General features: G+C 40.0%; 2 protein-coding genes across 3 annotated transcripts; one reads left to right on the top strand and one right to left on the bottom strand.

Moving 5' to 3' along the window:
- Positions 1 to 530: 530 nt before the first annotated feature.
- ZNF891 (zinc finger protein 891) lies at positions 531 to 7,257 on the bottom strand. Its single transcript, XM_012747662.3, has 2 exons — positions 6,975 to 7,257; positions 531 to 5,941 (listed from the first exon to the last, which is right to left on the bottom strand). The coding sequence occupies exon 2, from the start codon at positions 5,826 to 5,828 to the stop codon at positions 4,278 to 4,280; it is 1,551 nt and encodes a 516-aa protein (XP_012603116.1). The 5' UTR covers positions 5,829 to 5,941; positions 6,975 to 7,257; the 3' UTR covers positions 531 to 4,277.
- Positions 7,258 to 7,678: 421 nt separating this feature from the next.
- Positions 7,679 to 26,202, top strand: ZNF10 (zinc finger protein 10). 2 transcript variants are annotated; one of them, XM_012747656.3, is made up of 5 exons: positions 7,679 to 7,875; positions 10,577 to 10,668; positions 18,293 to 18,419; positions 18,777 to 18,872; positions 20,325 to 26,202. In XM_012747656.3, the coding sequence occupies exons 2-5, from the start codon at positions 10,636 to 10,638 to the stop codon at positions 21,788 to 21,790; spliced, it is 1,722 nt and encodes a 573-aa protein (XP_012603110.2). In that variant the 5' UTR covers positions 7,679 to 7,875; positions 10,577 to 10,635; the 3' UTR covers positions 21,791 to 26,202. The 2 variants fall into 2 exon arrangements, with proteins under 2 accessions (XP_012603110.2, XP_012603111.2); XM_012747657.2 differs by having other exon boundaries at positions 7,679 to 9,790.
- Positions 26,203 to 27,170: the final 968 nt, after the last annotated feature.

Genomic DNA, 27,170 nt, shown 5'->3' with positions numbered 1-27,170 from the left:
TAACTCTTCAAATGGAAGTATAAACTCATGCCATAGCTGGCAAGGTTTTTTATGATCTGGCTCCTGCCTACTTTCCAATCTGGTTTTGCATACTCTTTTCCTTACTCCTTTGCCTAACAGTGTTCCAGCTACTGGACTTACTTTCTGTTCCACAAAAATATCAAATTCTGAATGAGGACTTTTGTCCTTTCTCTATTTAGAAAGTTGTTTGTCTCCCCCCGCCCCCGCCATGAATGACTCTTTCCTTTCCTTCATATTTCACTTTAAATGTCATCTTCTTATGGAGACTTTTCCTTACCTCCTTATCTAACATAGTTCCCCCATTCTTATCACAGAACATTATTTGTTTCCTTCATATTTTGAGTTTTGCCTAGAAGTCAGTTTAGATGAAGTCTAAAAGGAGTCCATGCCCATTAGCAATACTTCCAAAAAATTTGCTTTTCAAAGGTAAGAGACACAAAAGGTGGCTTAAAAAATAAGCAAAAAATGTATCTATTCTTGAAAAATGGATAGAATTTATATGTCCAGCAACAGCCTAAGCAAATCCATTTACTTTACAACTTTGAATATATTAAAAGCATGCTTTTGAAAAATATTAAGGTTAATGATAGTTTATTTAATAGACAACTTACCTCTGTTCCCTACACTAACTAGAACACTTAGTAAAAGATAAGTAAAAGAAAAAAATTATGACTCAGAAATAACCACTGATAAAACACTCTGGTGTATATCCTTACAGAATATTTTCAATGTGTGCATGCATGCATACACATACATATTTATAATATCCATTTGAACAAAAACATGGTCATACTCTAATATTATGTAACTGCATTTAAAATTCACAATATAGTAAATATATCTCCATATCAATGCAGAATCACATATTAATGACTGATATTCCATTTTATGGACATACAAAAATTTTTTAAACAAATCTGTTATTGGTAATTTAGAATTTTCTAGTTATTCACTACAGCATGAAACTGAGATGAGTATTCTTACTTATACATGGTTATATAAAGAGTCCTTTTATAAAAGCTCAGAAAAAATTGCAAGGTGCAAGGTTAAGGATAGTCCAGCTTTGGACACATACTGCTTAACTGCCTAAGAAAGTTTGTATTCATTTATACTCCCACAAGTAGCCTAAAGGAAGTACATTGCACACTCACCAGTTCATTCATTTTAATATTAGAATCTATAATGGAGCAACATATGAACACTGACCATATAAAAAATAAACTATATGAGCTTAAATGGGGAGGTGAGTGGGGTGAGGGAAGAGAGAAGAGGGACTAGGAGAGGGAAAGAATATGGATAAACATTAAACTGCTGTTCTCTAAGCAGTCTTAGTTCCTGTATTCCTGTTACGTGGAACATTGTGACATGCTAAGTGTAACTCCAGTAGTTAGAAAAAAGAAATATCCATTCCATGCAATTTTTATTTTAACAATCACTTAAAAACCTAACTCTTTAAGTTAAATTTCTACTAGACTACTAAAGGCACAAAATTTGTTGAAAAACCTTAAATTTTTAATTGAACACCTACTTTGAGCCAAGCAGTAGGAGTAAAACAGTGAACAATTTAGACAAAGTTGTCACCAGAGCTTACAGTTTAGCGGGAAAGATATACAACTAAATAGGCAATAATATGAAAAAGTGACAAATATTGTTAAAGCAGACAAAGGATACAATACCTAAAGGATGAACAGGCCAGGTTAAAGTAGAGAGAGTGAAAAGATGAAGGGAATCAAAAGAGATGAGGCCTGAAAAAATAGTTATGAGTTTGAGCAAGGTCTTGTGAAAAGATTTTATCTTAAAGGAGGAAAAAGCCAGTGGGGGAGTTAAAAGTGAAATGTTACATGATCAGATTAGCACTTTAGATGGATCACTCTGGGAGCAGTGTAGAGAACAGTTTATAGGAAAGCAAGATAAATAAATATTGTTCATTGCAGTATTGTTTGTTGTTATAAAAATCTGGAGGCAGGCTGGGCAAAGTGGCTCATGCCTGTAATACCAGCACTTTGGGAGGTTGAGGTGGAAGGACTGCTTGAGGCCATGTATTTGAGACCAGCCTGGGTAACAGGTGAATGCTGTCTCTGCAAAATTAAAAAAAAAAAATAGCCTGGCATGTAGTCCTTAGCTACACAGGAGGTTGAAGTCGGAGGATCACTTGAGCCCAAGAGTTCAAGGCTGTAGTGAGCTATGATTATGCCACTGCACTCAGCCTCGGTGACAAAGCAAGATCCTATCTCTGAAAATAAATAAGTAAATATTTAAAAAATTCTAGAGGCAAAATAGATTAAATACATTATGGTACAGCCATACAATCAAACACTAAGCTATTTAGAATGTAATAGAACTATGTGCATTGACATGGAAAGATACATTTAAAAAGCTATAGAATGAAAGGTATGATTCAATTTTTACAGAAGGAAAACATGTTTATATGTACATAAAGTCCGACAGAATGCACACTCATCTTTAAAATTAAATTTCTAAAGCACTAGGATCTGAAGAGGAAAGGCTTTCCCTTCTCGTGTGTAGGGCAGAAGTTGTTTACATTTTTCCCATATGTATTAGTTGTATAATTAAAAACCACCAACAAAGCTTAAGAAACAATGGAAGGATACCTGTGGCAGTAGCATAGGATACATGCTGGAACAAAGTAACATTCAAGCCCAGGGAATCCTGTTACGAGGCTGTTGCAATAAAGTCAGATATGCTGATTTTATTGCCTATACCATGCCTGAGTCTAGCTGCTGGTGTACAGGTTGAGTATTCCTTATCCAAAATACTTGAGACCAGAAGTGTTTCACATTTCGTATTTTGGAATATTTGCATTATATTTACCAGTTGAGCATACCAAATCCCAAAACCCCAAATCCAAAATGTCCTATGAGCATTTCCTTTGAGCATCAGGTTGATGCACAAAAAGTTTTGGACTTTGGAGCATTCTAAATTTCACATTTTCAAATTTGGGATGCCCAACCTGTACCAAGATCATTTGGCCAAGATTAGCTTTGCAACCAAGCAAAGTACAACCCATTGCTGAGTACCACTTAAGATGATCTCCACACTCAAGGACCAGATGCATTTGGGATCATTTTTAAACTGCGGACTGCTACTGCTATACCCACCAGGGCTGCTAACAACTAAAAAGAAAAGGAATGCTTGGTTTTCCAGTGTGATTGCAGACTTTCGATTCCAAGCTACATATAAACCCTATTAGACCTAATTATCCATCAACTTAGAGACTGATGGGATTTAATCTATCCTTACTCTAAATTTTGTTTTCAGTAGTCATGGCTCAAAGTCTCAGCCCATTCTCCAGATCTCATCTTATTTTCTCTATCAATATTGTTGTTACAATCTTCTGTATTCCTTATGCCACATCTACAAAACCTAAACCCCTATCCTTCTGGAAACTGTTTCCCATGGTACTTCCTGAGATTCCCGAGTGACGAAGAAACTCCCTTAATATCCCAAACTACTTCTGTTACCATTCTGTTCATTTCCTTGCATTAACTTAAAATTGGCTGTCTCCTGGGGAGAAAAAACTTGACAACAATCACATCAAAGAGGGGCTTATTCCCACATATACCACATATCGATAGGTTGGAAAATAGGAACAATGTCCTCCTTACTCCTTAATATTGTTTGTAATCACTGCAGCCTTGTAAAGGCCACTCCTTGTTTGGGCTCATACAATCTAGTTATACCACCTTCTCTGTCTCTTCCTGGTTACTATGTTCTATTCAAATGGACTCTCCTCCTAATTCACATAGACTTTGCTACTTGCTGTCTTCTTCACTGAAGGCCCTACTGATAACGAGGGAGGATTCTCACATATGTAAGACCTTCACTAAAATCTCTGGCTTAGCAGATAATCTTACCATGAAACCTATAATCATATGTCTGTATTTTATCAGCCAGGAACAGGGGAAATGGTGTCTCTTGGCTACAAGGAGTTTTGTAATTGGATACAAAGAAGCAAAACTGAAGTTCTATTAATAAAGAAGGAGGGAATACAAAGGTTAGCAACTAGCAATGTTTGCCACAAGGGGCCAGAAAATAGCTCTTAAGAAACATCAAACAGCATCATAGAGTTCAAATATTCTGAAACAAACATACAACAAAGAGTGTTATATAAATAAAGAGCTCTTTTGAGGGCCATTTATAGCCTTAAATACTTGTCTTAGAGAACAAAGACTGAAATAATGAGCTTGGGCTCCACCTTAAGACAAATGAGAAAGGCAATTCCACATTCAAAACATTTACAGGGTTTCTTTCCCAGTATGAATTTTCTTGTGTATAACAAGTGAAGAGCTCTGACTGAAGGCTTTTCCACATTGAATACATTCATAGGGTTTTTCTCCGGTGTGAATTCTCACATGTCTTCTTAGGGAAGAGGAAACACTGAAGGCTTTCCTACATTTTTCACATTCATAGGGTTTCTCTCCAGTGTGTGTTCTCACATGCATTCTAAGGGATGAGAGACCACTGAAAACTTTCCCACAGTCATTGCATTCATAAAGATTCTCTCCTGTGTGTATTTTCTTATGAGCCTTAAGGTGAGAGCTTGTGTTGAAGGCTTTTCCACAGTCACTGCATCCATAGAGTTTTTCTCCAGTGTGTATTCTCTTGTGCACTATAAGGTAAGAGCTTGTGCCAAAGGATTTTCCACACTGACTACATTCGTAAGGTTTCTCTCCAGTGTGAGTTCTCACATGAGCCTTAAGGGATGTTTTTTGACTGAATGCTTTTCCACATTGATTGCATTCATATGGTTTCTCTCCAGTGTGAGTTCTTACATGTCTCCTTAAGGTTGAGGAATCATTGAACACTTTCCCACATAGTTTACATTCAAATTGTTTCTCACCCATGTGACTTTTCCTATGCAAAATTAAATTAGAAATCCTTTTGAAGGCTTTTCCACATTGATTACATTCATAATGCTTCTCTCCATTATGAGCTGGCCCTTGCTGCTTAAGGAATGAATGACAAAAGGTTTTGTTCTTATTAAATGTATAGGAATTCTCTGCCAGATAAAAATTGTTATGTATAGGAAACATATTATGTTTGAAGTGCATACTATCCTTGGAGCATGTGTGTGCCTTTTGTGCTGCCTCAGTTCTCTCAAGATGCCATAGAGCTCTATCACATTCATGACTTTCACAGAGCTTCTCACTTACAGATTTTTTCTCAAAATTGTTTAAGATTAAATTATGTTTCAAACATTCAATCTCTGAGTAACATTTTTGGGAATGTTTACTGGTGGAAGCTCTCTGTGAAAAAATAAGTTTAGATCTAAGTTTAGACTTTTCCTCTAATTCGTGGTAGTTATAGAACATCTCCTGAGACACTATGTTCTTTTGGGTATATGTCACTTGCCTCAAACGTCCCTCTGGAATCTTGAGCTGTTTTATGATCTTATAACATTCCTTGTCTTCTTTTAATGTGTAGAACAAATTATCCATTGTGAATCTTATCATTTTCACTGCACTGGATGATTTCTCCCCAAGAATCTTCTGCTTAGGAGTTAATTCTTTGGTTTTAAGTGGAATCTTCTGGGCTTGAAAGATGCCTTGGGGAATTTTCCTTTTCATAGTTCTTACCTCTTCTTGATCCAATGGGGAGATCACAGTAAGTTTGCATAACTGATAATCCACTGATGTGAGATTTCTATAGTTTTCCAACATCACATCTCTGTACAGACTTCTCTGAGCAGAGTCCAGCATCACCCACTCCTCCTGGGTGAAGTCCACAGCCACATCGCTAAAGGTCACTGGTTCTTGCAACCATATTGTTGGAAATCCAGCAGCCATCTTTTCACCTTCAGTATTTCTCACACAGAAACAAGCAGAGTCCTATGCAAGCAGAGCCCATGTTGGGGAGGCGTCAATGATTGCCATCTTGTCAATTTGAAAGTGGCATAAACCTGCAAAACAGAGAGATCAGGATGTTTCTCCAATCTAATCATGGGAGACATACATTCCACCAGCAGTCTTCCCTTTAGCCAAAAAGGCAGGTTCAGGAAATAGATGAGAGACAGAAAAAGGGCTCCATTGGGGGCAAGGTGAAAAAAATTATAGAACCTCCCCCACCTCTCAGCAAGGCTTAACCAGCTTAAAATCTTTTCTAGGATTTGTATTGACATGCAATATAGTCATCCTTGGCCCCTTTTTAAAACTGCTATCCTGCTTATTTGTACTGGCTTCTCCTGAAGACCACTTCTCAGGCCTGGGTGGATCAAGCATGCATTTTTGTAAAAGAAAATAGAAGTTAAAGACAAAGGAACCCAGCAAAAATGCATGGTCAATGAAATTTCATATATAATTTCTTACTTTTTTAGTTAAAATTTTGGGATTGAAAAATAATTTTCCTGTTAAACACGACTGTTTTAAGTAAATTTATTTGTTCTATATCTTGGTGTTTATCTGAATAATCTTACATATGGTCATTAGGACTGATGATTTGGCTGCCATCTCACTAAGGAATTTTATTGGAGTTGTCAAAGGTACACATGTGACTTTGAAACAAATGTTCATTTCATTATCTCCAATTTAATCTCTGTCCTCAAAGTCCATATTTTTATCTATGATAATTTATTGTATCTCATCACATTCAAGCAGGGTTTAACCAGGAATGCAAGAATAGTTTAAAAGCAGAACTGACTGATTCAACTCATTGAATCATTAGGAAGTCAAAACAGCGTGAGGAAAAGCTGCTGGATAAAGTGAACAGCATTTGCAGGACGGCTGTGCCCCCCTCGCTCGCAGAAAAAGAAACGGGTTGCCTGGCCCGCCCTGCTCAGCCTCGTCCTGCAGCCGGCTCTGCCGGCGCCGCCCCCACACCGGCGGGCAGGCCTTCCGCTTCCAGCCCCGCTTCCCGGGCTCCGTGGAAGGCAGGGCCCTCACGGCCCGCGAGGAACTTGGCGGCCCGACCGCACCGCCCGCGTCCCGCGCGCTCACCGGCCTCGGGCTTCCGCCTCCCGCGGCCCTGCCTGGGAGCGGCGGGGCGGACTACACTTCCCAGGAGCCCCCGCGCCGCCCCGCCCGCCCCGCGGACTCAGCCCGGTATTCGTGTCGCGGCCGCAAGTCTCAGCGCAGAGTCCGCGGTGCCAGCGGCGGAGCGGCTACTGGGGAGTGGGCCGGTGGCCCGGGCAAAAGCCGCTAGCGTGCCAGGCCGCGGGCGCCACGGGCGTGGGGGGCTGGGGTGAGACGCGTGCGCAAGAGTGACGGGCCGGGTGTATGGATGAGGATGCGGGGCGTGGCCTGAGAGCGAAGGGCCGGGGCGCAGGCTCAGTGGAGCGCGGGCGGGCTTGTGTTCGTACGCGAGCGGTAGGGGCGGGGCGCCGCGTGAGCGAAAGTGGTCGGCAGAGCGGCGTGCGTAACGGGCCAGGGGCGAGGCGTGTACGTGAGCGCGGGAGGCAGGGGTGGGGCGCAGCGAGTGTGCTGTTGGCGAGCGGGGGACGCACAGCGTGTGGGGCGGGGCCAGGGAGCGTGCGTAAAGAACCGGGCGCGGGACTTGTACGTTAGCCAAGGTGGTGGGCCGCGGCGCGTGCGCTAGGTGCCGGGGCGCATGCGTAACAGGCCGAAGGCGGGCCCGTCAGCGAGCGTACTTGCCTCCGTGAGCGTGGGCGGCGGGGAGGGGCGCGGCGTGTGCGAGGGGCCGGGCGCATCCGTGACGTCAGGCCGGGAGGAGCCCGCGGCGAGGCGGGGTGTCCCGCGCGTCCCGCTGTGGCGGCTGCAGCTGAGCTGCGCTGCGGGGTGTTTGCTAGCCCAGTCGGGCTGCTGCGTTGGTTTTGCTGTTGCTGCTGCCTTTGTGACGGGATCACTTTCTCCCATCGAACCTTCTAGTTGCTTATTGCAGGTATATGCGAAACGGCTCAATATTGCGTATTTGGTTCGTGGTCAGACACATATTCATCCTTTTAGTAGCAGTGCAGTGTATTAACTTCACTTTTCTAGGGAAACGGTAATTTCATCAATAAATAATTTTGTCTTAACGGCGATTTTCACCCCTTGCATGAGTCTGTTCCCTACATGCGGTTTTGGGATTCACGTCCTAGCCTTAATAGCAAACGTTCTTGTGAAGAACAACCACAGTGATCAGAGTTATTGAACCAGGTGGGGGCGGCGGTGGTGAGTTTGAGTCAGATATTCGAGCTGTACAAAATGAGGTTTTTAATATTCCTAACATTTTTTTCCCACCTGGGAATAGATGATTAAAATTTTGCATATGGCCTTTCTAGCATTTGTTGAAATGACCATGTTCTTCTCTGTTAGCATAGGAAATTTCTTAGTAGTAAAACGTCTTAGGTTCCTGGAGAAGTCCAACGTGGTCACAGTGGTTTTAAAAATACACACTGCTGTATTCTTTTCATAGCTATATGCTGCTTTCATTGATGAAATAGGTCTACTGCTACCTTTGTGGCAGAAGGAGCAGGATACATTTCTATTTCTTGATGTGATCTGAAAATATAAATCAAAACCACAGTGGTGATAGCTCCTCACCTCTACTAGGATGGCCATAATTTTTTAAATTGAACAAGGGTTTGACAGGGATGTGGAGAAATTGGAACCAATGTACATTGCTTGTGTAAGTGTAAAAATGATGAAGCCACTGTGGAAAACTGTTTGGTGGTTCCTCAAAAAGCTAAACATAAAATCATACATAACAGCTGGGTACGGTGGCTCACTCCTGTAATCCTAGCACTCTGGGAGGCCGAGGAGGGAGGATTGCTCGAGGTTAGGAGTTCAAGACCAGCCAGTGCAAGATTAAGACCCTGTCTCTACTAAAAATACAAAGAAGCTGGAAAGCTAAAAATATATAGAAAAAATTAACCGGGCATGGTGGCACATACCTGTAGTCTCAGCTACTTGGGAGACTGAGGAAGAAGGATTGCTTAAGCCCAGGAGTTTGAGGTTGCTGTGAGCTGGGCTGAGGCTAGGCACTCTAGCCCAGGGGGCAACAGAGCGACACTCTGTCTCTAAAAAAAAAAAAAGCCATATGATCCAGCTGTTTCACTCTTAGGTGTATACCCAAAGGAATGGGATGCAGGGACTTGAACAGATTGAACAGATACTTGTATGCCAGTGTTCATTGCACCATTATTCACAATAGCCAAAAGATGGAAACAACCCTAGTGTCCATCAACAGACAAATGGATAAACAAGAAGTGGTATATACACACAATGGAATGTTACTTGGTCACTAGAAAGGAATGAAGTTCCAATACATGTTACATATGCTAGGTGAAATAAGCCAGACCTAAAAGGACAAATATTGTATGATTCCACTTATAGGAAATATCTAGAATAGGCAAATTAAGTAGATTAAGTGTTATAGAGACAGAAGGGAGGAATGAGGAGTTATTGCTTAATGGTTACAGAGTTTCTGTTTGGAGTGTTGACAAAGTTTTGAAATTAGATAATGGTTGCATAACATTGTGAATGTAAATAATGCCACTGAGTTGTATACTTCTAGAAATGGTTAAATGGCAAATATTGTTTATTTTATCACAATTTTAAAAATTATATATCTCAAACCACTGTATTACACAATTTTAATGGGTGAATTGTATGGTATGTGAGTTGTATCTCAGTAACACTATTAAAAAAAAAACCCAGTAGGGACGTTGTTAGACATAAAAAAGCTGAAAGACTTTATCATCCCTATTACAAGAAATGTTAAAGAATATCCTTCAGGGAGAAAGGAAATGAAACAAATGGAAATCTGGATCTACACAAAGGAATGCACAGCACTGGCAGTGGTAACAGCATAGGTAAATATTTAGTATTTTTCCTTAATATTTAAGTTATCTTTAAAAGGTAATTGACTGTGTTAGTTTTCTCTTGCTGTGTAGCAAATTACCACAAACTGAGCAGTTTCAAACAGCACTGACTTTATGGCTTACAATTGTGTATGTCAGAAGTCTCACATGCATGGCTGGGTTCTCTGCTCAGTATCCAAAGGCTGAAATCAAGGTGTCAGCTGGACTGAATTCTCACCTAGAGCCTCTGGGGAAAAATTTACTTTGAAGCTCCCTTTTCCTTGGCAGCGTTCAGTTCTTCGTGGCTGCGCGTTTCCTCACTGGCTGTCAGGGTGCTGCTCTTCAGGGCCGGGGTCTGCCTCCTTCCATGTCCTGCTGCACCTTCCACCTCCAAGCCAGTAACGGTGCATCACATTGTTCTTGTGCTTCAAATCTCCGACTTTTCTTCTGCAACTAGTTGGAGAAAACACTTGTTTTCTTATCTGTAAATGAGAATATTAGATCAGGTCAGGTTTTATATTTTTAATGTTTTCCTCAAAAAAGAGGATTTGTAGTGATAGGTAGAACTATTCAACTCCAAATGAAATGTACCGTGGAACCCCAGAGATTAAGGGATAAAAATGAAATTTATGTAGCTCTTTTCCTAATCTTGGGGAGTTTCATTTGGAATATCTCTGATGTTCCTCTCTGTAGTGGGTATTTGTGTCATACCCAGCTGGTTTGAGGGAGTTTAGGCTGACAATTTAGGGAGCCTCCCAGTCATAGCAAACTTTCCTTATGTTGCTTTCTTTTCCTCAGCTTTACCTCCTTAGTACTCTCCTGTTACTCAAGAAGGTACCATCAAGAACAAGGACAGCATGGAAGCCGAGTCACTAACTACTTGGTCCCAGGTAAGCTGGGCTGCTTTCATCTTTGTTTTTCAGCTGGGAATTCCTTTTTGTCTAAGTTCTGAAGTCCTTGCCCTGGAACTTCAGAAATTGTATCTTAGACACTCTTCTCCAGGAGATGAGGATTACATGGTTTGTTCACTTTATTTGTAGTTATAGTTTTATTTCCTTTAATACAAAAGAAACACAACATAAACATACGTTTAATAGTAATGTGGGTGGGAGTCAAGTGAGGTGACATCAGATTTCTTCCCTCAAAGATGATGAGAGAACTGAGGATGGTTGATGCCTCTCTAGGGATTCTCTGGTCCCTGAGTGTCCTGAGTGTGGTGCTGGTTGTGTTAATTCTTCCTCTTGGATCTCCTTTTTGGAGGAGCTCAGGGACAAGTTATGTAGTTATCAAAGGGTAACTTGTAACCAAGGCACAAAGAGCTCTGAGGAGGATGGAGCAGAGTGGCCTGGGAGCATCCAGGGTGAGAGACTGGCTCTTGTGCCTATTCAGCTTCTTCCTCTAGAGGGTCCTTCATGCAGGTCTGGACAGGTGATCTGGGGAAGCAGAGTGAGACTGGAGCTGAGGTTCCCTGGTCTGGAGGGCACAGCCCCACATTGGAGTGCTCTGGACCAGGTATTTGGTGTGTGCATTTCACACGAGGTGATTTAAACAGTTTAAAGGTTCAGAAGAAAATGATGAAATGACATTTATGCCAAGACATTAAGGATGACTTTTGATTGTCTGAATAAATATGAGAGAACTGGATTTGTAAAGGCTCCAGTTTTTTTCTTTTGAGACAGAGTCTCACTGTGTTGCCTGGGGTAGAGTGCTGTGGTGTCAGCCTAGCTCAAACTCCTGGGCTCAAGTGATCCTTCTGCCTCAGCCTCCTGAGCTGGGACTACAGGCATGCGCCATAATGCCTGGCTAATGTTTTCTATATATTTTTAGTTGGCCAATTAATTTCTTTCTATTTTTAATGGAGGCGGGATCTTGCTCTTGCTTAGGCTGGTTTTGAACTCCTGACCTTGAGCTATCTGCCCACCTTAGGTTCCCAGAGTGCTAGGATTACAGGCTTGAGCCACTGCACCCAGAGGCCCCAGTTTTTGAGAGAGCATGTCCTACTGAAGAATTAGAAGCAGTTCAGTGTGCAGCCCAAACACAGCACTGAGGGGAACATGTGGGCAGTGCAGGCCTTCTGGGCCTGTTTGGCCCTGCCTGCAGCACAGATGCTGTGTTGGCATGGGGCTAGTGGACTCCCCATGGAAGAGGGCACAGCGTTGACAGGGCTGAACAGAGCTGAAATAAGTACAAAGAGATCCTTGGTAAGGCTGCTAGAGCTGATGACCTTGCAAAGGAGGCTGAGTCTTTTGTGAGGTAAGATTATAAGCCAGGTGTGTGCAGAGTTAAGGAAGATAGTTTTTCAAGGATGAGAATATGACTAAATTATAACATGCTGTTAAGAAGTTAGGCTTTATTGACTGGAAAATGAGTTGGTGAGAAAAGTCACTGCAGGCTTTGTTTTTTTTTCCCTCTCTTTCATTACGGAAATTTTCAGTCTGGGTGCAGGCAGGGTGGCTCACACCTGTAATCCCAGCATTTTGGGTGGCCTCACTTGAGGCCATGAATTAGAGACCAGTCTGGCCAACATAGCGAGACTCTGTCTCTACAAAAAATTCAAATATTAGCCAGGCATGGTGGCATGGTGGCATGCACTTGTACTCCCAGCTACTCAGGAGGCTGAGGGTGGAGGATCACTTGAGCCCAGGAGTTCAAGGCTGCAGTGAGCTATGATTGGACCACTGCACTCCAGCCTCGGTGACAGAGACCCCTGTCTCTAAAAAAAATTAAATTTAAAATCAAAAAGTAATTATGGAAATTTTTAAATGTTGATATGGCAGAGGGAAGGAGGTAATCGTTATATCTATAATGAACTGGAATCTAATACAAGATCAACTCTTGCTAATCAGAAAATTCAGAAATCTTTCTCTGCTAGCAACATATTCTTTTACAGCTATCTTCATCTGAGGTAAAACTATTTTAAAAAAACAACAAATAAATAACACAAGTCAGAATAGTGCTTACTTCCAGCAAAGAGGGAGAACCACACAAAAGTATTATTACTATGGTTATTCAAAGTATACTTGGGCTATATACCTTCTAAAATAATATTAAACTGTGCTAGTATATATAACACAATGAGGCAGATAGTATGTTACAGCTAAGAGAACTAACTCTTGTTGAAGTTAAATAAATCAAACAAGCATTATCCAACCCAGAATTTAAGGTATCCAAGTTCAAGCCCAGGTCTGCCTGATTTCAAATCCAGTTCTTTTTTTTTTTGAGACAAGAGTCTCACTTTGTTGCCCAGGCTAGAGTGAGTGCCATGGCGTCAGCCTAGCTCACAGCAACCTCAAACTCCTGGGCTTAAGCAATCCTCCTGCCTCAGCCTCCCGAGTAGCTGGGACTACAGGCATGTGCTGCTAATTTTTTCTATATATATTAGTTGGCCAATTAATTTCTTTTTTTTTTTGAGACAGAGTCTTGCTTTCTTGCCTAGGCTAGAGTGAGTGCCATGGCGTCAGCCTAGCTCACAGCAACCTCAAACTCTTGGGCTCAAGCGATACTCCTGCCTCAGCCTCCCGAGTAGCTGGGACTGCAGGCACGAGCCACTATGCCCGGCTGATTTTTATATATATGTATATTAGTTGGCCAATTAATTTCTTTCTATTTTTTATGGTAGAGACGAGGTCTCGCTCAGGCTGGTTTTGAACTCCTGACCTTGAGCAATCCGCCCGCCTCGGCCTCCCAGAGTGCTAGGATTACAGGCGTGAGCCACCGTGCCCGGCCAATTTCTTTTTATTTATAGTAGAGATGGGGATCTCACTCTTGCTCAGGCTGGTTTCGAACTCCTGATCTTGAGCAATCTGCCCGCCTCGGCCTCCCAGAGAGCTAGGATTACAGGCGTGAGCCACCGTGCCCAGCCCAAGTCCAGTTCTTGACTGCTGTCTCACACACCTTTTCTTTCAGTGGCACCCACATGACTTGCTTGTTTCTGTGTTTCCAGTGAAGGTGCAGTGTACTGCTTATGGGAATGCTAAAAGCACCAGGCCAGAAATCAGATGGCCAGTTAAATTAAAAATGGGCAAGTTTCTTAGAAACAATTAACAACAATGAATGAATCAAAGACTAGTGGAAAACCACGGGCACACTTGAAATTGAGTAATGAAAGTGAAGTGGGGAAGGGCGTCATCATCTCCAGGACTGAAGGGGCAAGAACAAGCACGGGTTCTGGAAACCAGACCAGTTGTTCACAGAGGCTGTAACCATCCATCAAAAGGATGCACCGCACCACCACATCGGGGTAACTTTATTGCTGTATACAGCTGGTGACCTGAATTGGTGAAATAAATTATAAAGGCAGAGGGCAAGGGAACACTTTGATACGGTCTGGGCAGCTTACCCTCCCTAGAAACAGCAGGGTAAAGCAGGTATCTGGAGGGAATGAAAGAAGATAGCTACCATACAAACTTCATAGAACATTCCTTTTAAAACATTTGTATTTATTTTTAAATTTATAAATATAAATTTATAAATTTACAGTAAAATTCTCTCCTTTTGATGTACAGTTCTGTGATTTTTGGCAAATGCATGTAGTTGACTGAATAGCCCTTACTTCAATCAAGATACAGAGCAAACTGATCACCCCCAAATTCCCTGTGTGCTACCCCTTTGTAATCAGTGCTTACTCCTCCTCTCCCTCAACCCCTGGCAGCCATGAATCTATTGATTTTGCCTTTTCCACAATGTCATCTAAATGGAATCATATGGTATGTAGTCTCTAGCTTCTTTCATATAGCATAATTGTATTTTAGATTCATCAGTTTTTGCACGAATCATTGGTTTTTCCTTTTTATTGCTGAGTAGATTCCATTGTGGATGTAGTACACTTTGTTCATGCATTCCCTGTTGAGGGACTTTTGGGTTTCTTCTAGTTTTTGGCAATTATAAATAAAGCCCTTTTTGGCCAAGTGCGGTGGCTCATGCCTGTAATCCTAGCACTCTGGGAGGCTGAGGTGGGCGGATTGCTCGAGGTCAAGAGTTTGAAACCAGCCTGAGCAAGAGCAAGACCCCGTCTCTACTATAAATACAAAGAAATTAATTGGCCAACTGATATATATAGAAAAAATGAGCCGGGCGTGGTGGCGCATGCCTGTAGTCCCAGCTATTCGGGAGGCTGAGGCAGGATTGCTTGAGCTCAGGAGTTTGAGGTTGCTGTGAGCTAAGCTGACGCCATGGCACTCACTCTAGCCTGGGCAACAAAGTGAGACTCTGTCTCTAAATAAATAAATAAATAAAGCCCTTTATCAGATTTATATATTTGCTTACAGGTTTTGTTTGAACATAAATAACATAATGAATGAGTCATTTCATACTCATAGATATTTAGCCAAGAGAATGATGGCTAGAGTATATTCAAGTTTATGAAAAATGTGCAAGTATTTTCCTAGTCTTGCGTAGTTTTCAACTAGTCTGTTTTCTACTGTTGAGTTTTGAGAGTTCTTACATTATGCATACAAGTCCTTTGTTAGATAATATGATTTGCAAATATTATCTCCCAGTCTGTGGCTTGTCTTTTCATTCCCTTAGCAATGTCATTTGAAGAGAAAGAGAGGTTTTTAATTTTGATGAAGTCTACTCTATCAATTTGTTCTTTTGTGGATCATGCTTTTGATGTTATTGCTAAGAACCCTTTAAATAACCCAAGATTACAAAGATTTTTTTCTTGTGTTTTTCCATAGAAGTTTTATAGATATGTGTTTTACATTTCAATCTATTTAGGATTTTTTTTCAGATATGCCTGTTTATCATTGTGTAATATCCCACTTTATTTCTGGTAATATCTTTTGTTCTGAAGTCTATGTTGTCTGATACTAATATAGATACTATAGCTTTCATATGATTAGTGTTTCCATGGTATATCTATTTCTATTCTTTTACTTTTAACACCTCTAGGTGGTTAAATTCAATGTGATTTTCTTTTAGGTAGCAAATAGTTGAGGCTTGTGGTTTTTTTTTTTTTTTTTTTAATTCAATTTGGCAATCTCTTTTTTAATGGTTATGTTTAGATCATTTATCTTTAATATTATTATAGATATGATTGGACCTAAGTGTGTCATTTTATTACATGTTTTTTGTATATCTTTCCCTCCTTCTCACTTTACTGCCTTTATTTGGATTATTTGAATATTTTTTAATATTTCATTTGTATCTTGACTTTCTGGTTACACATTTTTCTGTTTTTTAAATGGTTGCTATATGGATTTTAATTTACATACCCAGTCTTTTATAGTATACTTATGAGTTAATTTTTATCACTTCAAGTAAAATCTAGAAGGCTTACAATATATGAGTCCCTTTACTTTCCTATCTTTATGTTAAAGGTGGGGTGTGTGTGTGTAAATAAGAAAATGTTGCAGCGTACATATATATGTGTGTGTATATGTGCATATGTGTGTGTGTATGTGTATGTATTTTAGAGATAGCATCTCACTATGTCATCCAGGCTAGAGTGCTGTAGGATGATCATAGCAGACTCAAAAATCCTGGGCTCAAGCAGTTGAGAACCTAGGAACACAGGTTCCTAGGTGTGCACAGGTGTGCACCACCACACCTTTTTTTTTTTTTTTTTGGTATAGTTGGGATCTCACTGTATTGCCCAGGATGGTTGCAAATTCGTGGTCTCAAGTGATCCTTCTGCCTCGGCCTCCCAGTGTTCTGGGATTATGGGCATGAGCTGCCATGCCTTGCCCGTCCTATGTATTTTTGAAGAATTCAAGAGAAGAAAATTAACCTATTATATTTACCCAGATATCTATTGTTTTTGTTATTTGTCCTTCATTCCTGAGATTTCAGGTTCCTCTCTGGTATTATTTCCCTTCTGTCTGAAGAACTTTCTTCAGCACATCTTTTAGAATAGATCTTCTGGCAACAAATTCTGTTGGTTTTATTTTATTTGAGAATGTCTTCTTTTGGATCACTTCTGAAAGATCTTTTCACTGGATCTAGAAATTCTGGCTTGACAGTTCTTTTCTTTTATTTCAGCATTTAAAAACAAACATAATTCCATTGTTTTCATCATCATCATCTTCTTTTTTTCTTTTTTAAGAGGTAAAGTCTCATCATCACTATGTTGCCCAGGTCAGTCTTGAACTTCTGGGCTCAAACAATCCTCTCACCTCAGCTTTCCTAGTAGGTAGGACTTCAGGCACTTGCCACTGCACCTAGCTTTCCATTGTCTTCTGACTTTCATATTCTTTTTTATTTTTGAGACAGAGTCTCACTCTGTTGCTTGGGCTGGAGTGCCATGGCATCAGCCTAGCTCACAGCAACCTCAGACTCCTGGGCTCAAGCTATCCTTCTGCCTCAGCCTCCCGAGTAGCTGGGACTATAGGCATGTGCCACCGTGCCCGGCTAATTTTTTCTATATATTTTTAGTTGGCCAATTAATTTCTATTTTTCGTAGAGATGAGGTCTCTCTCTTACTCAGGCTGGTTTTGAACTCCTGACCTTGAGTGATCCGCCCGCCTCAGCCTCCCAGAGTGCTAGGATTACAGGTGTGAGCCACCGTGCCCAGCCACCTTCATGTTCTTTGATAAGAAACACTCAGTCATTCAAATAGGATTTTAAATACATACAATCAATAGTTCTTTTTGATGTAGCTGATAAAGGGCCTTGCATCTGTGTCTCTTATTCTATGTCAAATTGTTTGGCTGCTACTAAAATATAATTCCCTGATTTCTCCATTTTATTGATACCTGCCAATGTTTAGGAAAAGTGTTTTGGGTAATTATTTTAGGTCATAAAACATGGTTAAGATGGTAAGTTTCTTAAGCATTAAGGTGTACTTAAACTCAGTAGTTTTTTTCCCTTCTTTTCCTGCCTGGAGTTAGGTTCAGTTCACATACTAAAAACGTGGCTTAACTTTTGGTGTCTGATTCTCCCTGCTATAACTGTTTAAAATATACTTGATTTAAATTAAAATTCTTTTGATAGTTTCTTTTTCTTTTTTTTTTTTTTTGAGACAGAGTCTCACTTTGTTGCCTAGGCTAGAGTGAGTGCCGTGGCGTCAGCCTAGCTCACAGCAACCTCAAACTCCTGGGCTTAAGCAATCCTCCTGCCTCAGCCTCCCGAGTAGCTGGGACTACAGGCATGCGCCACCATGCCCGGCTAATTTCTTCTATATATATTAGTTGGACAATTAATTTCTTTCTATTTATAGTAGAGACTGGGTCTCACTCTTGTTCAGGCTAGTCTCGAACTCCTGACCTTGAGCAATCCGCCTGCCTCGGCCTCCCAGAGAGTTAGGATTACAGGCGTGAGCCACCGTGCCTGGCCTGATAGTTTCTGAAAGCACAAAATGGAACTTGTTTTCAGACAGTAGGTACCTAATAGCTATTCCTTTTAATACTTGACTGCAATCCCTTAAAATAAATACTGGTCACTCCTAGAATAAATTCTGGTCTGTCCTCTTTTCCTACCCTAGTGCTATCAGCTGAATTTCTCTTCATGTTAGGAATCAGGAGAGGGAGAGCAAAAATATGCATTAGGCTCAGTGAAAATGTGTTTTTGTTGTAGACGCTGGTGACTTTTGAGGATGTACTTGTGGACTTCACCAGGGAGGAGTGGAAGCTGCTGGACACTGCTCAGCAGATCATGTACAAAGATGTGATGTTGGAGAACTATAAGAACCTCCTTTCCTTGGGTAAGACTAACTCTGTGTTTGAAGTTATATTCACTCTGGTGGTTTTGGTTCATTCATTTTGATCACCTCATTGATCAACATGTACACAGTCTTGAAGCATGTGTCAGAGTATGGGCTCGGGGCTCAGGGACCTAATTTCTTTGGGGTATAAAACAGTGTTGTTACACTGCTTTTTGGGGAAACTTGTTTTAATATATTGAATTTTGCTGCCTCTGCATACTCACACTGTCAACTCTTCAGAGTCCCCCCAAGTCCTGGAAGGGGTTTGGGGGTTAGGTTGAATCTGACATGTTGTTTTGTGTCTACCCTGGAGCTCCCCCAACTCTCACCCAGTTCCTTATCTTTCACTGTGAACAGGGCATCAGCTTCCTAAGCCAGATGTTGTCCTTCGGCTGGAGAAAGGGGAAGAGCCCTGGCTGGCAGAGAGAAGGATTCACAAGGAGACCACTCCAGGTGAGGACCAGACAAGGGTCGTCATAGGCAATGACCCAGATGAGCTGTGTGGAGCTAGAACCTCTGGAGATAGTGGTCAGTGGTCCTCCCTATAGATCCTTGTTTCTGAGAGGAAGACTGAGTTCATCTACCTCCTGTTTTCCCACCGCCAGACTTCTTTATACATTCCTGTCACACTTACCTTTGCATGCAGAGACAAGGGGTCTTACTGCTTCATCACGTCTCTCTGCTGACACGCTTGGTTTCAGCCCTTGCTCGTGTTGCTTTCCTTACTATTAACATTAACTCCAGTAACCTCGTGTTCTCATTTTCCACAGAATCGTTTCTTGCATCTTTGCCTTTCTTTTCCTTTTCATGTGGTCCCTTTCCACAACTCAGTTCTTCTCTGTGTAAACTCTGCAGGGGCGGGGTGTCTCTCACCACCTCCTTCCCACCTGAGAGGGTGTTTTCTGCCAGTTGGAAAACTGCTACAAGAGGCTTCTGAATTCCCGCTGCCTTAGCACTCTCCTTCCTTTCCAGAATTGCTGCTCTCAAGAACGCCTGTTTTTCTGACTGTATCTAGTTTTTTCTTTTCTTTTTTACTTTATTCCTATTTCATTTTATTAGTATCTCTAAAATTCAAATCATTATGCAACTTCCAAGCATAGTTCCTTTTTCCAACTTCCTTGTATATATCTTGGTTAAAAATAGAAAGTTATTTTTCACATTCCCGCTCATTTATTCTCTATAAGTGTTCTCTTCCTCAACCTTTGTTTCTAAGCACAATTCTCTGACTGCTGCCCCCTCAGTGATCTTAGATGTTATTGGGGCCATGCCGTGCTTCTAGGAGAGGATCTTTCCTTGTCTCTTCCAGCTTCTGGTAACTCCAGATGTTCATTGCCTTGTGGCTACATCACTCCAGCCTTGGTTTCCATCTTCACATGGTGTTCTCCTCTCTCTCTGTTCTACTCTTTTTAGAAGGATGTCATTCATGTTGAAGTAGGGGCTTACCCTACTCCAGTACTACTCAGAAAAAATTTTTCTGAGGAAGAATGTTTATTAAGGGAAAGTCTTGGTACTAAGTAGATAATATCATATCATATCATATCATTAATATAATATAATATAATAAAGACAGGTTACTTACATTGTTAGTATTTGGATTGGAAAGTGGGGGTAGAGACCTTCATGTGGGATTTTTCTATTTGATACCTTCACCACTGAATACCCTGATCTCATATGTCATGCTCTGTTCTATGCTTCCCCTCACTCTTCTTGCTCCTTTTAAATACTGTAGAGCCCAATGCATTTACTGTTTACTGCTCCAGCCTTTCTTTTCTCATTCTTTGTCAAGGTTATAAAATCATATTTGAAAGTAATCCACACATGTCTCACATACTTTATCTCTTCATACATCCTACCATTCTCACCTTAATGGTTTTCTTTAGTTATACAAAGTTTCATTTCTTTCAGATTTGGAGACTGCAGTTGAAATTAAATCATCAGTTTCCAGTAAGAGCATGGCTAAAGATAAGCAATCCTATGACATTAAAAAGGAAGGAATGGCAAACAGTGATCTCTGGTATTTGTCATTAGAAGAAGTCTGGAAATGTGAAGACCAGTTGGACAAATATCAGGAAAACCAGGAGAGACATTTGAGGCAAGTGGCATTCACCCAAAAGAAATTACTTTCTCAGGAGAGAGTCTGTGAAAGTGGTAAATATGGGGGAAATTGTCTCCTTCCTGCTCAGCTAGTACTGCGAGAGTATTTCCACAAACGGGATTCACATACTAAAAGTTTAAAACATAATTTAGTTATTAGTGGTCATCAGGAAAGCTGTACAAGCAACAGTAATGAACGTGGTCAAACCTTCTGTCAAAACATTCACCTTATTCAATTTGGAAGAACTCACACAGGAAATAAATCCTACCGATGCCCTGATAATGGTAACTCTCTGGCTCATGGTACATCTTTTGGTATATCAAAGGGCATACATAGAGAGAAACCCTATGAATGTAAGGAATGTGGAAAATTCTTCAGCTGGCGCTCTAATCTTACTAGGCATCAGCTTATTCATACTGGGGAGAAACCCTATGAATGTAAAGAATGTGGAAAATCTTTTAGCCGGAGTTCTCACCTCATTGGACATCAGAAGACTCATACTGGTGAGGAACCCTATGAATGTAAAGAATGTGGAAAATCCTTCAGCTGGTTTTCTCACCTCGTTACCCATCAGAGAACTCATACGGGGGACAAACTGTACACATGCAATCAATGTGGGAAATCTTTTGTTCATAGTTCTAGGCTTATTAGGCACCAGAGAACGCACACTGGAGAGAAGCCCTATGGATGTCCTGAATGTGGGAAATCTTTCAGGCAGAGCACACATCTCATTCTGCATCAGAGAACTCATGTTAGAGTAAGGCCCTATGAATGTAACGAATGTGGGAAGTCTTACAGCCAGAGATCTCATCTTGTTGTGCATCATAGAATTCACACTGGACTGAAACCTTTTGAGTGTAAAGATTGTGGAAAATGCTTTAGTCGAAGCTCTCACCTTTACTCACATCAAAGAACCCACACTGGAGAGAAACCATATGAGTGTCGTGATTGTGGAAAATCCTTCAGTCAGAGTTCTGCCCTCATTGTGCATCAGAGAATACATACTGGAGAGAAACCATATGAATGTTGTCAGTGTGGGAAAGCCTTCATCCGTAAGAATGACCTTATTAAGCATCAGAGAATTCATATTGGAGAAGAGACCTATAAATGTAATCAATGTGGCATTATCTTCAACCAGAACTCTCCATTTATAGTCCATCAAATAGCTCACACTGGAGAGCAGTTCTTCACATGTAATCAGTGTGGGGCAGCACTTGTTAATAGCTCTAACCTTATTAGATACCAAACAAATCATATTAGAGAAAACACTTACTAGTATTAATATAATGAGTATGGAAAATTCATCACAAAGAGCAATACATTTATTTTGCTTTAGAGAACTGGGAATAAGCTGTACAAATGGAGTCTATCTGGAAATGCTTTCAATCATTTTTACTATCATACTGCATGCTAGAGAATTCATCCTGGAGGGGTAAAAAAAAAAAAAAACCCACAAATTTTATTTGAACACACAGATGCAACAGATTGTCTTCTCTCCACAAATTCCTACAAAAGTAATTGGCCTATGAGCATTCTTGACCAATTCTTAAATGCTAGAATCTGAGAAGGAAACATTAACTAGGTGAGTTGTTGAGCGATAACCCAGTTTCATTACTTTCTTTTGAAAGGTAAATGAGTATGCCACTATAGGGAGAGTTGTGGAAAATAATATTCCAGTGCATAAGTATGTCATTGTTTACTTGATTGTGCCTCTCTTCTGGGATACTTAGTAGTGTTTAGTATGTTTTATGTGTCTGGTATAAACAACATTTTGGTTAACAGCAAGGAAAATGTAAAGAAATGAAAGAACAATACACTTAGACTACTATTAATACCTATTTTAAAATATATTTGCATGTGGGCAACAATTGAAAGTATTTATAGATAAATGAACAGGATTTATTTGTTAGATAATGGAATTATGAATGAGTTTTATAGTTTATTTAGTGTAGCTGTAATATTTATTTTAAGACATTTCTAGGCCAGGCGCAGTGGCTCACGCCTGTAATCCTCGCACTCTGGGAGGCTGAGGCGGGCAGATTGCTCAAGGTCAGGAGTTCGAAACCAGCCTGAGCAAGAGTGAGACCCGTCTCTACTATAAATAGAAAGAAATCAATTGACCAACTAAAAAAATATATATACAAAAAATTAGCCGAGTATGGTGGTACATGCCTGTAGTCCCAGCTACTCGGGAGGCTGAGGCAGTAGGATTGCTTGAGCCCAGGAGTTTGAGATTGCTGTGAGCTAGGCTGATGCCACAGCACTCACTCTAGCCTGGACAACAAAGTGAGACTCTGTCTCAAAAAAAAAAAAAAAAGGACATTTCTAAATACTAAAAAAGAGTATCTAGTTTTTCTCTTCTACCATCAAGGAAGGTTCAGAACCACTTGCTAGGAAACTTTTCTATTGTTTCTAAGTTGTTTTGAGTCACTGAGTTTCACTTTTTAAGATATGCTGGTAAAGGCTCCTGAGAATTTAAAAAGTAATTCTCTGGATGTTGGGACCTAGGGAAACATTGGGCATTGGACACATTGGCAGGTGGGGGTGGGGCTTTCTATTTTAGTGGGAACAGGTATCCAGGGAATATTTAGACCAAGTGTCCTCATGAGACAAACAGCACTGCTCAAAGATACCCTCTTTCTCAAGGTAGTCTTTTATCTTTATAAAGAAAACTTAGTGGTTAAGAGCATAGACTTGAGCTGGACTACCAGATTGAGATCCTACCAGCTAAGTGATCTTAGGCATGCCACTTAGCTTCTCTGTGCTTCACTTATAGTCTCCTCTGTAAATTAGAAATAATAGTACCTCATAGGATTGTGGTGAGTATTAACTGAGTAAACATAAACAGCTTAGGATAGTGCCTGACATATATTAACTCGTCTGTAATTATTAGCTGTGATCGTTAATGTTATTGCCCACCTAGTGTCTATTATTTAATTTAAATCTGCTCATGTGCATATAAGAACTCATTGAGTTCTCACTTCTCCATTCATACATGTTTTTAACTTTTGCCTAAGTCAGAACTTATCAGCCTGGGAAAATCACTGACAAATAGTGGATATGTGGTTTCATTTCTGAGGGTCAATAAACAACTTTTAATATTGTATGCAAATTTGTTTTGTTTGTACAAAGGTTTTACTTTCTAGGGAGAGGATCCCAATCTTCAGATTCTCTGGTAAGTCCATAACCCTAAAAAGATTCAGGAAGAGAATCTGTTTTAATTTTATGTTTTATTCTATAAGTTGATATCTTGTGTGTACAGACTGAGAATGATTTGCCATTTTCTATCATATACGTTAGATGCTCAATGATTGATAGTTGAATGATAAATGAATATTGTTGACACCAAGCATACAGAGAGATCTTGATATCTCTCTGAGGAAAAGTCTAGAAATGATGATTAGAATCATGAGACTTGAGAACTACAAGGAACATGAGAGCATCTTACTTGTACTCATCCTAGTATAGCTGAGATGAAGTGAGTTGGCTTAGGTGTCATGTTTTCTGTGAAGTCAGACCTATAATGTGGTCCTGGGTTTTTCATTTCCTGTGCTCCTCTTGGTGCTTATACACCATACAAACATCTGAGACACCTACAGAAATGGTTTTCATTATAGTACTGGTTCTTTATGGGAGAATAGTCCTTAATTGGGCCTCTCAAAAATTTCAGATAACCTGTGGCTCAACTTCCTCAATTTTATAATGATGATACTATTAGTTTCTACCTCAGAGGATGGTTGTATGGATCAAGTGACATAATATGTATGAAGTATACACACGTAGTATGTGCTATATATGTGAGTTATTAATAATGTTACTCTTAACACCCTAAGGACCTAACCTGTAATGTTTGGAGACATTTATATCTATGGGTAATCACTGAAACATTGCTTATAATAGTGTGCAATTTGCAAAATACAAAAACACAATAGTATAATAGTTATTTATGGCATAACCCTGTAATGGAATATTATACAGACATTAAAATTAACTGCACAGGCCTGGCACGGTGGCTCACACCTGTCATCTTAGCACTCTGGGAGGCCAAGGTGGGTGGATCGCTCTAGGTCAGGAGTTCGAGATCAGCAAGAGCAAGACCTCATCTGTACTAGAAATAGAAAGAAATTAATTGGCCAACTAAAAATATATCGGAAAAAAACAGCCAGGCATGGTGGCGCGTGCCTTTAGTCCCAGCTACTTGGGAGGCTGAGGCAGGAGGATTGCTCGAGCCCAGGAGTTTGAGGTTGCTGTGAGCTAGGCTGATGCCAGGGCATGGTAGCCCGGGCAACACAGTGAGACTCTGTCTCAAAAAAAAAAAAAAAATTAAGTACACAGAAAGTTTGATAACATAGGAAAAATGTTGATGCTGTTATGTCTTATACAAAAATATAAATATCTATATGAAGCAATCTCAAATATATAGAAATAATTGCATTGTAAAAAGAAGTGAATATTGCTTAAAATTGTAAGGAAATTTGTCAAAGGATTACTAGCAGTTAACCTACATATTGGGAAAATTGGAGTTTGCTTTTCTAGTGTTTTGTACTTAACAATTCTTGACAAAGTCTCATCAAAGAGTATATATTACTTTTAGAATCAGGAAAACAATGTCTTCAGTGGTAGAATTTTTTTTCTACTGAAAAGCTCATATCTACAAAGAATCTACTAGAACCTTAATAAGGGAATTTAGCAAGGTCACAGGATATAAAATTAATATACAAAAATCAATTTCATTTCTATGTACTAGCAGTGAATGATTAGGAACTGAATCTAGAAATACAATTACATTTACAATACTAAATGTACTAAAATTTGAAATACTTAGATAAATTTAATAATGTGCAAAATCTGTACCATGAAAATTGTAGAGCATTGCTGGAAGAAATTAACACATAGGAATACACAATAACCACATAATAAATGGAGAACTGTGCCATGGTCAAGGATGGGAAAACGCACTATTGTTAAGATGGCAGTTCTCCCCAAAGTGATTCTTAGATTCAGAGGCATTTGTGTGGAAATTGACATACTAATCAAAAATTAATACGAATTTTTTGTTTGTTTGTTTTTTGAGACAGAGTCTCGCTTTGTTGCCCGGGCTAGAGTGTTGTGGCATCAGCCTAGCTCACAGCAACCTCAAACTCCTGGGCTCAAGCAATCCTCCTGCCTCAGCCTCCCGGGTAGCTGGGACTACAGGCATGCGCCACCATGCCCGGCTAATTTTTTCTATATATTTTTAGTTGTCCAGGTAAGTTATTTCTATTTTTTTAGTAGACATGGGGTCTCACTCTTGCTCAGGCTGGGTAAAATTTATATGAAACTTGAAAGGACCTAGAATGACTACAGCAAAATGTTTTAAATAACATAGTTGAAGGCCTTATATTACCTAATTTCAACACTTTCTAAATAACTGCACTAATAAAGACTTTGGTATTGGAATGACGATAGATATATATGTAGATACAACATGATAGAGTCCAACAATTGTCTTACACATATGTTATCAATTAAATTTGACAAAAGAGGCCAGGCATGGTGGCTCATGCCTGTAATCCTAGCACTCTGGGAGGCCGAACTGGGAGCATTGCTCAAGGTCAGGAGTTTGAGACTGCCTGAGCAAGAGTGAGACCCTGTCTCTACTAGAAATAGAAAGAAATTAATTGGCCAACTAAAAATATATAGAAAAAATTAGCCAGGCATGGTGGTGCATGCCTGTAGTCCCAGCTACTTGGGAGGATGAGGCAGGAGGATTGCTTGACCCCAGGAGATTGAGGTTGCTGTGAGCTAAGCTGATGCCACGGCACTCTAGCCTGGGCAACAGAAATGAGACTCTTCTCAAAAAAAAAAAAAAAAATTACATTGAATGTGGAAACTGGGTGAAAAAAAAAATTACAAAGTGCTCAAATAATTCAATGTGCAAAAGGTGTTTTCATTGAATGTTGCTGTAGCAGCTAGGTATTTATATGGGGATAAAAGAACTTCCCTTCATGTTACAAACAAAAAGTAACAGAAAATGCATTATAGACCTAAATGCAAAATCTAAAACTTTAAAATATCTAAAAGAAAACAGTAGAAAATGCTTATGACCCTGGGGTAGGAAAATATTTCTTATAGCATAAAAAGCATACGTTATAAAATAAAACTGATAAATTGGACTTCACCAAAATTCAAAACTTGAGCTTAAAAAAAAACACCATTATGAACCACATACTGGGAGCATATAATCATAATACATGTAGCTGACTAGTACTTGTATCCAGAACATAAAGAACCCTTGTAACTTAAGAGTAAGGAGACATCCTAATAAAAATGTGCAAAAGATATTTAGAAGAATTTTTACAGGTGCTTCACAGAAGAATGGGCATTAAACACATGAAAAGATAGTGAAGATCATTAGTCATTAGAGAAATGCAAATCAAAACCATAAGGAAATAGCACTTCATAGTAATGGCTAAGAAAAATAAGACATAACGGGTGTTAGTGAGGATTGGAGAAAATAGAACTTATACATTGCTGGTGGGGTTATAAAATGGTGCAGCCACTTTCAGAAATAGTTTTAATAAGCCCTCAAAATGTTAAACAGAGTTACTAATGACGCATCAGTTCCACTCTTAGGTACGAACTGAAGAGAATTAAACACTTATTTCCATGTAAAA

The sequence above is a fragment of the Microcebus murinus genome, chromosome 22 (assembly GCF_040939455.1).
Source record: "Microcebus murinus isolate Inina chromosome 22, M.murinus_Inina_mat1.0, whole genome shotgun sequence".
NCBI lineage: Eukaryota > Metazoa > Chordata > Mammalia > Primates > Cheirogaleidae > Microcebus > Microcebus murinus.
Note: the sequence above shows the minus strand (reverse complement) of the source record. Positions and strands in the feature narration are given on the sequence as shown.

Bases quoted from the DNA above. Each gene is read 5' to 3' on its own strand.
- ZNF891 (XM_012747662.3), bottom strand. From the start codon at position 5,828: ATGGCTGCTGGATTTCCAACAATATGGTTGCAAGAACCAGTGACCTTT.
- ZNF10 (XM_012747656.3), top strand. From the start codon at position 10,636: ATGGAAGCCGAGTCACTAACTACTTGGTCCCAG. The intron at 18,420-18,776 runs GTAAGACTAACT...CACTGTGAACAG, and splicing joins TAAGAACCTCCTTTCCTTGG to GGCATCAGCTTCCTAAGCCA. The intron at 18,873-20,324 runs GTGAGGACCAGA...CATTTCTTTCAG, and splicing joins TCACAAGGAGACCACTCCAG to ATTTGGAGACTGCAGTTGAA.